We start from the raw sequence: 12,716 nt of genomic DNA, 5'->3' as shown, positions 1-12,716 counted from the left end.
AACTCACAAGATGGTCACGCATTCTGTCCATTAATCAGGGTAGAACTAGTGAATACACTGCTTCAATGACATCGGTCACCCAATGGTGTACAGTACAAAACCAAGGTTCTAATCGGCATCAAGCATCCTAATCTTAGTATGAAATACGGGGCTAGTCGCCCCATATCGCTTCAATGACTCACTACAGATGCAGACTCGTCGGTTCACGGGAACTGTTCCTTGAACTAGCTGAAAAAAGCGGGTATATGTAGGGTTCGCTTGCACCAGTATCAGTAAGCCAATCTTTGCTTGCTCCCTATGTCCTGGATAACAGCTACGATCTCTCTACTTCTGGCCCAGGTCGTAACATCGGTTTTCTACCGATTATTTTTCCATCCTCTCCGAAGATTCCCTGGACCATGGCTCGCCGCAATCACCAAGTACTACAGGGGGTATTACGAGCTATTTTGTGACGGAGGGTGGCTGGATCAGCTCCAAGTGTTGCACGAACAGTATGGTAAGTTCCTTTCTAGTCAAACTCTTCTTCGGTGATCCATTCGTTGAGCTCACCAAACCTTGTCAACAGGACTTGTCGTCAGAGTCACTCCAAACGAGGTAACATCTTGTAAACATCGTGGCTGGCTTCCAGACTCTAAAGGCGACCTTCTCTAGCTCCATTTTAGCGATCCCAATGCTTATAACGATATATACGTAACTTCGAGGGCACCTAAGGATCCCACCTGGTACTCTCATACTTCACCAGCTCCGGGGTCAGTAATAAGTGAACTCGATCCGAAGGAGGCTACAAGAAGGCGAATGAAACTTGGTTCGTATTTTTCTCGAAAGTCGGTCTTACAGCTCGAGGGACTGGTTCAAGCGAAGGTACCCATATACGAACATTCCAGGATCCATCCACCTACTGAAATGATCGTATTCGGAACAGGTGAATAAGCTCATCAAGCGACTATCATCATCTCAAAAGCCAACAAATATACACTACGGATACCGAGCTGCGACCCTCGACATCATCACGTCGTACGTGTTTCCCCAAGAAATGAACGCGCTCGACTCTACCGACTTCAACCACCCATTTCTGACCGCTGTCGAGGGCATTTTCCAAACGGTGTGGATCCTCAGTTATCTCCCCTTCCGTCTCGACCGACTTCCCGAGTGGATCTGTCGGAGGATAGCCCCGATGACCATACCCCTTTTAGACGAACGGCAGTATATTGCAAACAAAATCGATGGAATGGCCACGAGCGACCACAATCCGGAAGACCGAAAGGCAGTATTCGAACTGTTTCTCAGAGATTCTGCGGAAGGACTTCCGAGGTGGAAGCTCATAGACGAAGGTGCTCTTTTCCAGATGGCTGCGACAGACACGACAGCGAACGCATGTGTTATAGGGACCTTCCATTTGTTGACGAATCCGGATATTTTGGTGAAGTTGAGGAGCGAGCTTGATGAGGCTTGGAAGGATGCTGAAGAGGGTATGATATATGAACAATTAGGGGAATTGCCGTATTTGGTGAGGCTTTCTCTTTCTTTGAGGAGCCAGAAATCAATGACCTGGGATCGTAGGGAGCTGTGATTAGAGAATCTCTGCGACTATCCTGCGGCGTAGCGGCGGCCGCACCCCGTCAGGTCGGAAAGAAGGAAATGGTTATTGCAGGATGTACCGTACCTCCAGGCGTGAGGTTTTTTTTTCTTCATCCCCATGGAATTCACTCAAGCTCGCATCACTAATCGACAGACCGTCATCGGTTGTGCCTCATATATAGTACACTCAAACCCGACTCTCTTTCCAGACCCACACAAATTTATTCCAGAACGTTGGTTAGGTGAGGACTCACGCAAGTTGGAGAAGTATCTCGTCGCATTTTCAAAGGGTCCACGGACATGTTTGGGAATCAAGTACGTTCCGGCCGAATTTCCTGTCTGGAGCTGTTGATTTAAAATGTTCTTTTCGTGTTCCCGTAGTCTGGCGTGGTGTGAGATGTACTTACTTATCGCCAACGTTTTCCGGAAGTTGGACCTGGAAGCCTATGAGGCGACGTAAGTTACAGTCTCCGCTGGACATGACGAATGACTGATCAGATGGATTAGACCGGGAACTGTGCGCTTCAGAGACTATATCTTACCCTTTTTCCACGAGCACCTGCATGTGCAGGTCAATGGCTTGAGATCGTGATATCATAAACTCGCTACGAAGAACTCGTTCAACTCGTTCCGTCTTACGAGAACAGCACTTGTACCGATACTTTCGACAAGAGTCGAGTATCTACTTTTACTATGTACTTATATGGTATCATCAAAGCAGACTGGCGTTTATTTAAATTTCCATCATGGTTAGTGAAACGTAAAATACTACTTGGACAGAATGGTAGATCCCTAAGCGGCGGTTAGACATCATGCACCAAACACCCATCCTCCGAATTTTCCGCTTTCCGCTGGATGGCATCCGAACCCAGTCCTTACTACTTAGTATCCGCCTGATAGACTGACAAGGTGTACCCATGTGAATCGCCGTTCCAGGCTACTTCAAAACGGAGGATCTTCAGTCCACTCTTCAGGGCTCTCATCACCATCATTTACTTTCGATAATTTACGTCTCTCCTCAAAAGTCCTTGTTTCCGAAAAAGCCTAAAGCCGTTTCAAGGTTGCCGGTAGGGAAAGTTGACGGGAATACCGGGGTCCTTCCTTGGCTGGCAACGTCGGCGTTGAGGGCCTATAGAGTGTTGTAGATCAATGGAGTTGACCGGCAACTCCAGCAAGTGCAAACACAACTATTAGAATATTCCGGTTATTTCTCTCCTACTTTCTTACTCAGCTACTTACTCATCTTCCTCAGAACACAGTACATACAAGAACATTCTAGATACATGGACTACTAGTATATAAACCAGATGTAAAGCCTACACAAAATATAGAGTTCTTTCCATATTTCCACAATATAGAGTAGAGTGAAAGATTGTTTGATTAAAATGGTCGTTAACAAAGCAATGGACTGCTTAAAATTGATTAATTCGTTCCGGGGAGGGTGGCCAGCTGTCTTGTGTGCTCCGGGTTCGAACCAACCCGAAGTCCATATTGGGGTATGCCGGGACAGCTCTACGCTCGGAGGATGACAGTGGCAGCAATGATCACGTTCGTGGAGAGCTTCTTTGTCGAGTTATTTTGTCGAGTTATTGATTCGTGAGGCGAGAGGGAGGGAGGGAGGGAGGGAGAGTGTAAAGTTGGCTGGAAGAATGAAGGAGAATCGATTTACCTTAAGCAAAGATCCGACTCCCATCGTACACCTGTGAGACACTTCGCAGTATCCGGGTATTTGAAGAACTAGAAGGAGACGCGCCGGGAGTAAGCGAGAAGTGTTGTACATTTTCGATGCCCGACGATAGACCCTCGATCCCACAGTTGCTCTGCATCAAAGGATCTGCAAAGCTGCGCGGGTGGGTAAATAGAATGAACGCGGGAGGCCACTTCGCGTCTCTTAGCATTCTCAAGAGATACTTGGCGATTTCTTCTCGTTGCGGTGGGTCGCAGACGAATCGGTAACGTTAGCCCGGTCGAAAAGATGGCTATCTGTCTGTCTGTATTTGGTGTCGTCGGACGGTCGGTAAGCAGAGGACGGGCGGAGAATAGCCAACTCCGAACTTACCGCCTATTGAATAACTTGTTCCTGCATGCTTACTTCAAAAGAGCTACGCAGGCTTGGTAGGGCGGCTGGTGGGGTAAACATTCGCCCAGTCCAACATCCAATAGAGTCCAGTACTGATATCATTTACCGCGGCTTTCGGTGAAAGTAGAGCTTCCACATTTGAACGGTGAGCAAAAAAAAACCAGTCATTCCAGGATGTGCGGCATTCATTCATTCCAATTTCTATGTGAACGTGCACCCTGCAGAGCGTTGTCACTCAGCCTGAATGTTGAGTGTGCTTGGAGGAGATTGGTAGGTAGACGAGCGACTGCGAGATTTCGATTTCTTGTGGAAAGAATACTTAAAGATATTGCATGTGCGAACTCGAGTGGTACGGAGTTTTCGGATTGTAACTGATATTGCAGTCAAACGGGCCATCTACAGGTTTCGTTCCAACCTCTGTTCGAACCTGCCTACGCACCTTCAGGTCGAAATTTGTCGACCACCTACGGAAGTTCTGGAGCATGTTAGAGAAAACTCACGGAACAGATTGAATTGGGACAAAACATTCTCTTCCATTCTCCACAACATAAAATCAAATCCCGGTTCATGTGCAATCCATCTCTCGTCCTCTATCACCGCAATAGAACGCATTGAGAGTGTGTGCCCGTTTTCAGCGCTGCCAGGGCGTCCCATATCTTGCCAGAGGACTTGAGGGATGGTGAAGATGGAACTTCACTGCCTGTTTTCGGTTGATACTGAGGCCTTGAGGGAACGGCAGAGGTAGAGTAGGGTGGAGTTGACCGACGGCAAATTTCAAACCCAGATTGTCCAACCGACCAGATGCTGAGATGTCCATGACCGCTCGCTTATTATTTGTCCCTGACAATTTACCCCACCAAAATGTTGGGCGGCTCATTTATTTTTATTTTCGACGGATCTCTTGTCCCCAACCTCCATCATATCATACTCGCCCTACTCACCCCGATTCCCTTCCTTCTCCTCGTCTTTTGTGCCTCACGGAAAAAGGCAAAGAATGCCGTTGGTTGATTTCGGACTGTTGGTGGTAGTTCTTGCTATAGGTGAATGAATAACTTCGTTCTAAAAGAAGAGTCGTGTAACCGGATCTTATTTTTTTTAACTCTAGCTTTCCAAGTTGAAGCAGAATTAACAGATAGTATAACGCTTTCCGAGGTAACGAGGACAAAGGAAGTAGGATCATCAGGTGTATCACGGAGTTGGTCGCGGGGCTTGCAGCCCGCAGGCACTGCGTCGGACGGCAGCCAAACAACGTTTTCCGAGAAGGTCGTTGAATACGAGATGACGATGTCTGAGGGTGCTACACTAACTTTCTCTACGACCTCATGGGAAGGTACGCACCCTTCTCCATCTTTTAGCTTTCGTTCGTCTCTCACCTTCCTTCCTTTCCCCCAAAGATTTACGGATTCAAAGTGCATCGGGATACGTTCGGATCCAGAAAGGTTCAACGGATTCGAGTGTTGAAAGCTGTAGCTCTGTGAGTGGGGGTGGTAGCTGCATGAATTCTATCAACGGTCTCAGTCAAGTCCAATCGAGTTCCGGCCAGTCGACAGCTACACGAGGGCTTGTCGTGACTTCCACGACTAGTCTCCTTCCCGTTCAGACGCCGACTGTTGTCAATTCTGCCGCCGTGCCATCAACGGTCACGCCATCAGCGACCGCCATCTCTCTGTTGGCTTCAACGTCGAAGAAGTAAGTCTTATTTTCCCCTCTGAAATTTGTAATATACTGACGTCCCTTCTCTGGGAAGCTCCGATATTCTGAGACCTGCACTAATAGGGTCTTTATTGGGAGGATTGGGAGTCGTCCTTCTTGTCGTGGGGTTATTTTTCGTTTGCCGGCGGCAAAGAAGAAAGACAAAGGGACGAAAACAAGGTTTCTGTCGAGAGTTAGTTGGTGGTCGTAGTATTAACGATATCAGTCATCGTCAACACCACTATCGGTCATTTCGAAATCCTTCATCCATGGCAGAGTCGTCAAGAGATGGCATATCCATAGACTCGTCGTACTTTCCTTATACCAAATCACCTCCTCACTCGCCGACGCAATCGTTCTCTGCTCCTGTCCTATCCTTCAAACCTCATGGCCAAGCTTCGCCATCACCGTTATCAGTGGCAGCCCCGTTTTCGGCAGAACCGCAGTTGGGAGTAGGATCGCTTGTACCAGCAGAGTCGACGAGAGATACTTTAACTTCACAGGCCACGGTCGTTGCGTCTACTTTGGTTTCGAGGCAAAATACGAGTGATTCGATCACCTCCTCGGATTCATATACACATCCTGGTCACGGGTTTAGAATACATCCATCCCGATTCATCGAGGAGTTATCTCTAAGTGAGTCGTATATGGAGTCTTTGATGGCTGGCAGAAATTCGAAGATGATATACCAAGAGCCGAATGAGATGGGTGCGTGTTTCTATATCTTCGGTGACCATTCCCCTGATTCTTTTGCACAAAATAGAACCTGAAAGTCCTACGCATTCACACGAAGATCATGATCATGAAAAGGGACGTGTTCAATCATCTAGTACATTGTCAGAAGACACGACACGAACACATCCCGATCACGACCACGACCACGAGCGATCTCCACCACCTTCTCCCAGTCCGCTCTCTACGACTCCTCGTGATAGCCCAAACTTCGCAACTCGAAGTCGGACGCCGAACCTGGGGCTCTTCTCACATCCATCGTTGTTACCCATAACCTCCCGGTCCGTGCCTCACCTTCCACATGCTCATTCTTCTTCCATGCCTACAACGCCCACCTCCCCCCCACACTCAGTCCCTCGGAGTTGGGTCACGCCAAGTCCTTTTTCACATCAGACTTTTGAAACCGCGGAGGATGGCCGGAGTCGCCGTGACAGTGATATGTCGACTGTAAACTTGCCTACACGTACTATCTCCCGTTCACGGCCACGGCCACGATCGTGGTCGGCTACAGCGTTTACGACTGACCACGGGGGTATGTGGTATGGGTATGCAGTTTGAAATGTTTTCGGGGTGGTGTTTAGTTTACCATATGCCCTAATTTACCTTGATTATCTCGCACAATCATCTATCCTGTTTTTTCTTTGTTTTTTGCATAACCACATTTTGCCTTTCTAGCATTACATTCTTTACTGCACTTTGCTTTCGACTGCACTGTTTATTGTTTTGTTTTGTCTTTTTTCGCTGGGACCTTTGCTTCTACATGCTATGTTTTAGGATTACATGACGTTTTGAAGTAGATATTTTCAAGAGGTCTGGTGAAGGTCGAGAACGAATTGTACGAAGTCGAATGTGTTGTGTTGGTCTAGCAAAGTTACAATCATCGGTTCGATCGGGCACCCCGGCCTATAATCGCCCAAAATCCTAGGGAATCGTGTAAGGACCCCTGTTAATAGGGCCAGATGCCTGACCCGGTTCCGGATAAAATTGGGGGGGGGATTTTGAAATCCCTGGCCCCCATCCGGATAAAACAAGCCAAAATTTCGCCGATCCCTGGTCCAGCTTTCCGGATAAAGACAAGGGGTCCGGCCTATGCCTGACCCCGTCCGGATAAAAGTGAGACGGCTAGCTGTGACCGGTGACCGCCGGACGGGGAGGGTAGACAGTGGGTACCCTCATGTAGGCTCAGTCCGCATTGGCCGATATCTTATCGTAATAATCTTTGTTAAATTTTAAATTTTCACCTCCTGATTTTCACCCACTGACAGCGCGTGCTTCTATTACTTCGCGCCCTCCCGAAATGGATATAACGATCACAAATATAATGGACATACTGTCAGATGGCGAGGAATGCGAGGAGCTCGCGAGATTCGAGAAGCTGCAGTGGATTGGAAGAGGAGTAAGGTTTGATACGAAAACACTACCCAGCTACGTTCGACTTTACTGTGCACACGAGCTGAAGATACCAATGAAAGTAATGGAGAACCTATTTCCGTCCGACTCCCTTCCTATTCCCATATTCATGTCATACAAGCTACCAATGCCATCGCAGGCACTCATCTTCCCCAATTCAGACCGCTATGTCTCCTCCGAACCACCGAACAACGACGGTACAGCCCTTGCATCATTTGACCTGCCACCAAAGGAGCTCGTCGAAAAACTACGCTCCCCCGGCTGGCTAGAGCAAAATATTCTTGATGGAATCCAATCCATCGCCAATCCGTCGTATCCCGGTGACCGTTTCCCACTTTGGTCTGTGGAAGCATGGCATGAGTTTTACAAAGCAGTGGAAAAGCAAAGAAAATGGAGACAGTGCTCACAGTGGTTATCAGAACATGCGCGTCGGCCTACTGCAACTCAGCTCTTTGTACTCGAAGCACAAAAATACCTGGGGCAACTGGGATGGAATGAAAGTTTGGATCTTCCCGGCAGTGGTACACACGACACGACCTTTCAGTTTTCGCGGCTGGTGTCGGACTTGAAGATAGATGGGACATTGATTGACCTGATGTGTCATCAACTGATGGAAAGATTGGAGAATAACGAACTGGTTGACGGCGAGCTAATGATCGCTAATCGAGCTTTGATGCACAATGTGAATGGTGCACAGAAAGAAAGAGATCACTTGGAGCCACGTACCAAATATCTCAAACACCTAGCGATGCAGATCAAAGCCTTGAAGACTCGTTACCTTGTTTTTCCTGCCTTCAACGAAGAGATACAACATTGGTTAGCATTCCAGATTGACTTTGTTCAGAAAAATATTTCTTACGGTGAGTCACTACCATCTACTGTTGCATCGCTTGCCTTAACGCCTGTTCTGTCAGGGGATTCTCTTGCGCACGAAGGTATTCAGCCTCCAAAGAATGTCTTGAAGAAGTTGAAGTGGTGGTTGGACAATCAATTTGGTGGATGTTTCGAGATCGTTGGCGACAGTCTTGAACATGGGCGGCAGGACGATTACATCGTGTGCGGCTTGCTGGCCGTCAACACTATTGCTCATAGAGCACTCGGTGAACCATTATGGACCTTATCGAGGAAGGTCTGGGACCGAGTCAACTGGTTTAATGTTTTATGCAAAGCCCACATTGCCTCGGTGAGTGTGACCGTTGTCGCAGAGGGACTGTACTGACAACGCACCTAAAGAACCACCCAGGCTTCAATTCTCCATCTCGACTCCCTTCCCCGATTACAGACCTTCATATCGAACCTCAGCCGCTAACAGAGCTCACGAAACCAGTGGTAACCGACGCAGCAGAACCGTCGTCGAAAACAAGTGTGGATGACTTGGATTGTTTTGTACAGCTCGATGTTTCACCTATGTTTGATTCGAAAGGGGCAGGAGAGAGAAAAAGAGGGATAGAGGAGGTAGCATCATCGTCGCCATCGTCGCCTCCATCAAAGAAGGTGTGCTTGGATTGTGACGACTATGTCACAGTAGTCACACTCGACCCGCCTCTTTCCGCAACCAGCGACAACAACGAAGACTATTCTTCCGATGCTGCGTCAGATGGAGAGGAGTTTGAACCTTATGAAATCGATTTTATTCGTTCTCTACGCCCACCTGGTTCATCTAAATCAGCCACTTGGTCTCGATCACAACGAGAACTCTACCACAGTGATCCTCAACATTTCTCGCCCATCGATAGCACCAATGTAGTTCGGCTGAAACAGTTTCGAACTAGAATTCTTCAGTTGTGCTCGAGCTCTGAGGTGTTGGATGCCATGCATGTTCGGCATGTCAAGTGCGGGCGCGAGTTAACCATGAAGGACCCATTCAACACAGGAAACTACAAAACACACCTCAAAACATGTCCGGCTTTGAAGGGGAAGAAAAATCAGAACGACGGCGCAGGGATGTACCGCCTCACCAACTTTTTTCAGCCATCCACGTCTCAAGGTCAATTCGCCTCAGTTCCCACACGCCATACTACTCGAAAACTAGTCGAAGTCCCATGCGGTGGTCTCACAAGTGGTCAAAATCCACTCATTGACATGTACATCGATCGTACAGGTGCGGAAGGTGGTGGGGCACGCTCAGTCAATACCATTTCCGTAGACATCTATGGAAAGAGGTATAGGTATCTCTCATCAGAACGCAAGCAGCGCGTCAAACATCTCCAACGACTATCACAGGTCTGGAAGATCGACCGTCAACGTTACTGCATATATTCTTCTAATTGCACGAAAGTTGCGCTTGTTGACCCCTCCTCCCCCTCAAACTCAGCGCCAGCTTGTGCATCTTGTTTCGCCGTCAGCCGACTCAAAGTTTTCAAAAATGCCATTTCTATTGCCAGGCCATTAGACAAGAATTACAAGTATTTGAACCACGAATATCAGAATAAGAACCTTGGTAGTATTTATGCTCGAGCAAAAGGTCTCGAGAAATTGATTCAATCCGAGGTTAGTTTAATAGTTGTTGTACTGCATTCTTGATGGTATTCAAACTGTAATCTAGAATTCTTCAACCACAGTGTGCGCAATATATGTTACCGAAGTCTTGGAAGGGAAGCACAGTGGGAATAGAGGGGATGAATTCTTCGGCTCACTGCTCCAAGCTATGTTGGTCAAACGAAGCAAAGCGGAACGCGGTGTTGGCTTACAGAATTTCCGCCATGCCCCCGATCTAATTCAAATCGCTCATATGGTCCAGATGCATAGTACTGTAGCCTACCAATTTCTCCGGGAATACATGCCGCTACCTACAGTCAGAGCGCTACAGTAGGTCCTTTTTTCAAGTTCCGAGTCAGAAGCTGATACATACTACTTTAGACAGCTCCGGTCAAAGGAACCATCGTTTCCTCTTGACATCGAGGAAGAGACATTTGTCCGAGCTGCACATTACCTCAGTGTCATGGCTTATAATGGTCCAGTGGCACTTAGCTGTGACGACACCAAATTACTGCCGGCACTTCGCCCATACTACGACAAGCCAAATGATTGCTACTATGTTATTGGTGCGGTCGGAAAGCCTCTCATATTAGGTGGTCCCGATGAGTTTAGAGACATAGTCAAGGAGGGGGTCATTGTGAAGGCCACCAAGGTACACATGGACAATCCGTCGATTAAACCAAGTCACCTAAATTTTTTTCTAGCTCCGTTTATGGTGTCTTCAGATACCACTACCTGGAGTTCCCACGATTGTACTTGCTGCTAAGGCAATACCTGGAAATCTCAACGCTGCCACTCTCACTGAATATTCATGGGAGATTATTTCCGGTCTTTTGAGACACGGGATTAATGTTCGGTCATATGCATGTGATGGTGCGGCAACAGAACGTGCTGTACAGAGAAATTTGCGCACCAAGGCGACAACGACGAAGACTGTCGGTATACACCATCCTGGTCCTTGTGGTAATAAGCGGGACCTTGAGGTCACCATTCACTTCTATGATGGTCACCCCATTGCTTTTGTACAAGATTCGAAACACGGTCTTAAGACTATCCGTAACAATCTTTTCAGTGGCTCGAAATGTCTCACGTTCCCAAATGACGTTGCCCTGTATTCTCAGGTGCGGGACATCTACCTGAATGACGGCCCTATATTCCGGCGAGACTGGGATCGTTACGATAAACAGGATGATGCTGCCGCCACAAGATTAACCTCCGGAGCAACCTTAGAGTGGCTTACCAAACACTCACCCTCCCTTGTTGGTCTTATTATCTATCTGTTTGTGTTTGGAGAGCTGGTTGATGCATATGAAAGCCGGTTGATTGATATTCACACCAGAGTCCGAATGGTTCTTCGTGCCTATTATTTCCTCGAGATATGGATTCAATTTCTACAAGCCACCAAATATCCACTGAAAAAGCATTGCATTTCGCATGAGGCGATTGATATCATCAATACTCTTGTTCATGGATTTCTGGAGTCAGTCATCATTTATCGTGATCATGTCAAAGGCCAACGCCCATTCCTTCCCTGGAGAATTGGGTCTGGACCCTGTGAACGAGTATTCGGGAAGTGTCGTCGGCTAGTAAAGGATTTTATGATGGTCCAATTTTTTGAAATGGTTCCAAAACTTTTCATTGGACTACGTGAAGAGGCCCTTGCAAGTCGTTTTAGTGATGGGAAGGAGACCGTCAGTGGCTACAGCCACACTGACTTGGATTGTCGTGGCATGGACTTGCGAAAACAACGTCTGATCCCATCAGATGATGAGATAAACGAGGAGTCTGTTCTGGCTTATGGGGACGCGGAGAATCTTTGGACAGTGCTCGGCGCAACTGCAGCAGACATCCACACTCAAGAGAACAGCTTTACCTCATTACCGCATGTCCTATCATGGTATTCTGAAAACACTCCAAATACTCAGAACTCACAGGATTCAGAGGACTCAGAGGACTCAAGGGAAGATATTCTAGTTGGGGACTCGGATTGGTACAATCGTAAATTCTCGAATATTCAAGATGCTCTTGATGAGTTTGACCGAGATCTTGACCTCTCTCCAACTGAAGACCACCGCCTCATGGCTCTACGCTATGCCGCTATCGCTGAATACCTTGACCAGCACATGAGATTGTATGTTCTTTGTTTCTGTTTTGTCTTTTTCCAGGTCACGGTTCACTAATGTCACGTCTGCTACCAGAAATTCTCTTCCGGAGCTCAGCAACGAAGGAGTAACAGAGGCACTCTCTGACGATGGGGAATACATAGGCAAGATCCTCGCAGATTCTCTCCCAACAGTAAATCACGAAAGTAACACCAAACCTTCGAATTTTTTTGAAAGAACAACGACATCGGCACCGGATTTCTCTGCAGCTGACTTCAGCGAGTTGGTCAAGCAACGCTTCGAGCACCAGACAGAGCAGGCAAAGACGGGAGGGCGAGGTGTCACTGGTAAGACAGATAAGGAAAATGTCTCCGGTAGCAAAGAGGAGAAGAAAAGGGAACTTTCGCAGCGTCAAAAGATCATGCGCGAGTTGGAGCTAATCTGCAGCGAGCAGGAAGTTGTGGGAGTTGGGACGGGGGTCGAACGAAAACTTCGCTGGACAGCTCGTGATCCAGCTCCGGGTGGCAGAAATGGTGTCGTTGATGGAGAGAAGGCGAATGGTCCAATGGCAGGAAATTCTGCAAATGCTGCATTGTCCGCCACTGCAGTCGCAAAGAAAGTCAGTTGATTCAGTTGAGAATCTA

At 47.6% G+C, this 12,716-nt stretch overlaps 2 protein-coding genes across 2 annotated transcripts; both read left to right on the top strand.

Moving 5' to 3' along the window:
• Positions 1-297: 297 nt before the first annotated feature.
• Positions 298-2,170, top strand: E1B28_012747 (uncharacterized protein; the record flags this gene model as incomplete). Its single annotated transcript, XM_043157884.1, has 8 exons — positions 298-496; positions 566-594; positions 652-861; positions 923-1,507; positions 1,561-1,671; positions 1,733-1,893; positions 1,960-2,034; positions 2,086-2,170. 8 exons carry the CDS (start codon positions 298-300, stop codon positions 2,168-2,170), a joined length of 1,455 nt encoding a protein of 484 aa, XP_043005252.1.
• A 2,329-nt stretch (positions 2,171-4,499) lies between these two features.
• E1B28_012746 (uncharacterized protein) lies at positions 4,500-6,949 on the top strand. The gene is made up of 5 exons (XM_043157883.1): positions 4,500-4,698; positions 4,764-4,988; positions 5,053-5,347; positions 5,406-6,058; positions 6,114-6,949. The coding sequence occupies exons 1-5, from the start codon at positions 4,653-4,655 to the stop codon at positions 6,638-6,640; spliced, it is 1,746 nt and encodes a 581-aa protein (XP_043005251.1). The 5' UTR covers positions 4,500-4,652; the 3' UTR covers positions 6,641-6,949.
• The last annotated feature ends 5,767 nt before the right edge of the window (positions 6,950-12,716 follow it).

This window comes from Marasmius oreades, chromosome 8 (assembly GCF_018924745.1).
Source record: "Marasmius oreades isolate 03SP1 chromosome 8, whole genome shotgun sequence".
Classification (NCBI taxonomy): domain Eukaryota; kingdom Fungi; phylum Basidiomycota; class Agaricomycetes; order Agaricales; family Marasmiaceae; genus Marasmius; species Marasmius oreades.
This window is presented reverse-complemented; position numbering and strand designations above follow the sequence as displayed.

What these genes read in the sequence shown, in the direction of transcription:
- E1B28_012746 (XM_043157883.1), top strand. Translation starts at nt 4,653, where the DNA reads ATGCCGTTGGTTGATTTCGGACTGTTGGTGGTAGTTCTTGCTATAG. An exon ending in GGTGGTAGTTCTTGCTATAG is followed by an intron (nt 4,699 to 4,763) that starts GTGAATGAATAA and finishes TTTTAACTCTAG; the next exon opens with CTTTCCAAGTTGAAGCAGAA. An exon ending in CCAAGAGCCGAATGAGATGG is followed by an intron (nt 6,059 to 6,113) that starts GTGCGTGTTTCT and finishes TGCACAAAATAG; the next exon opens with AACCTGAAAGTCCTACGCAT.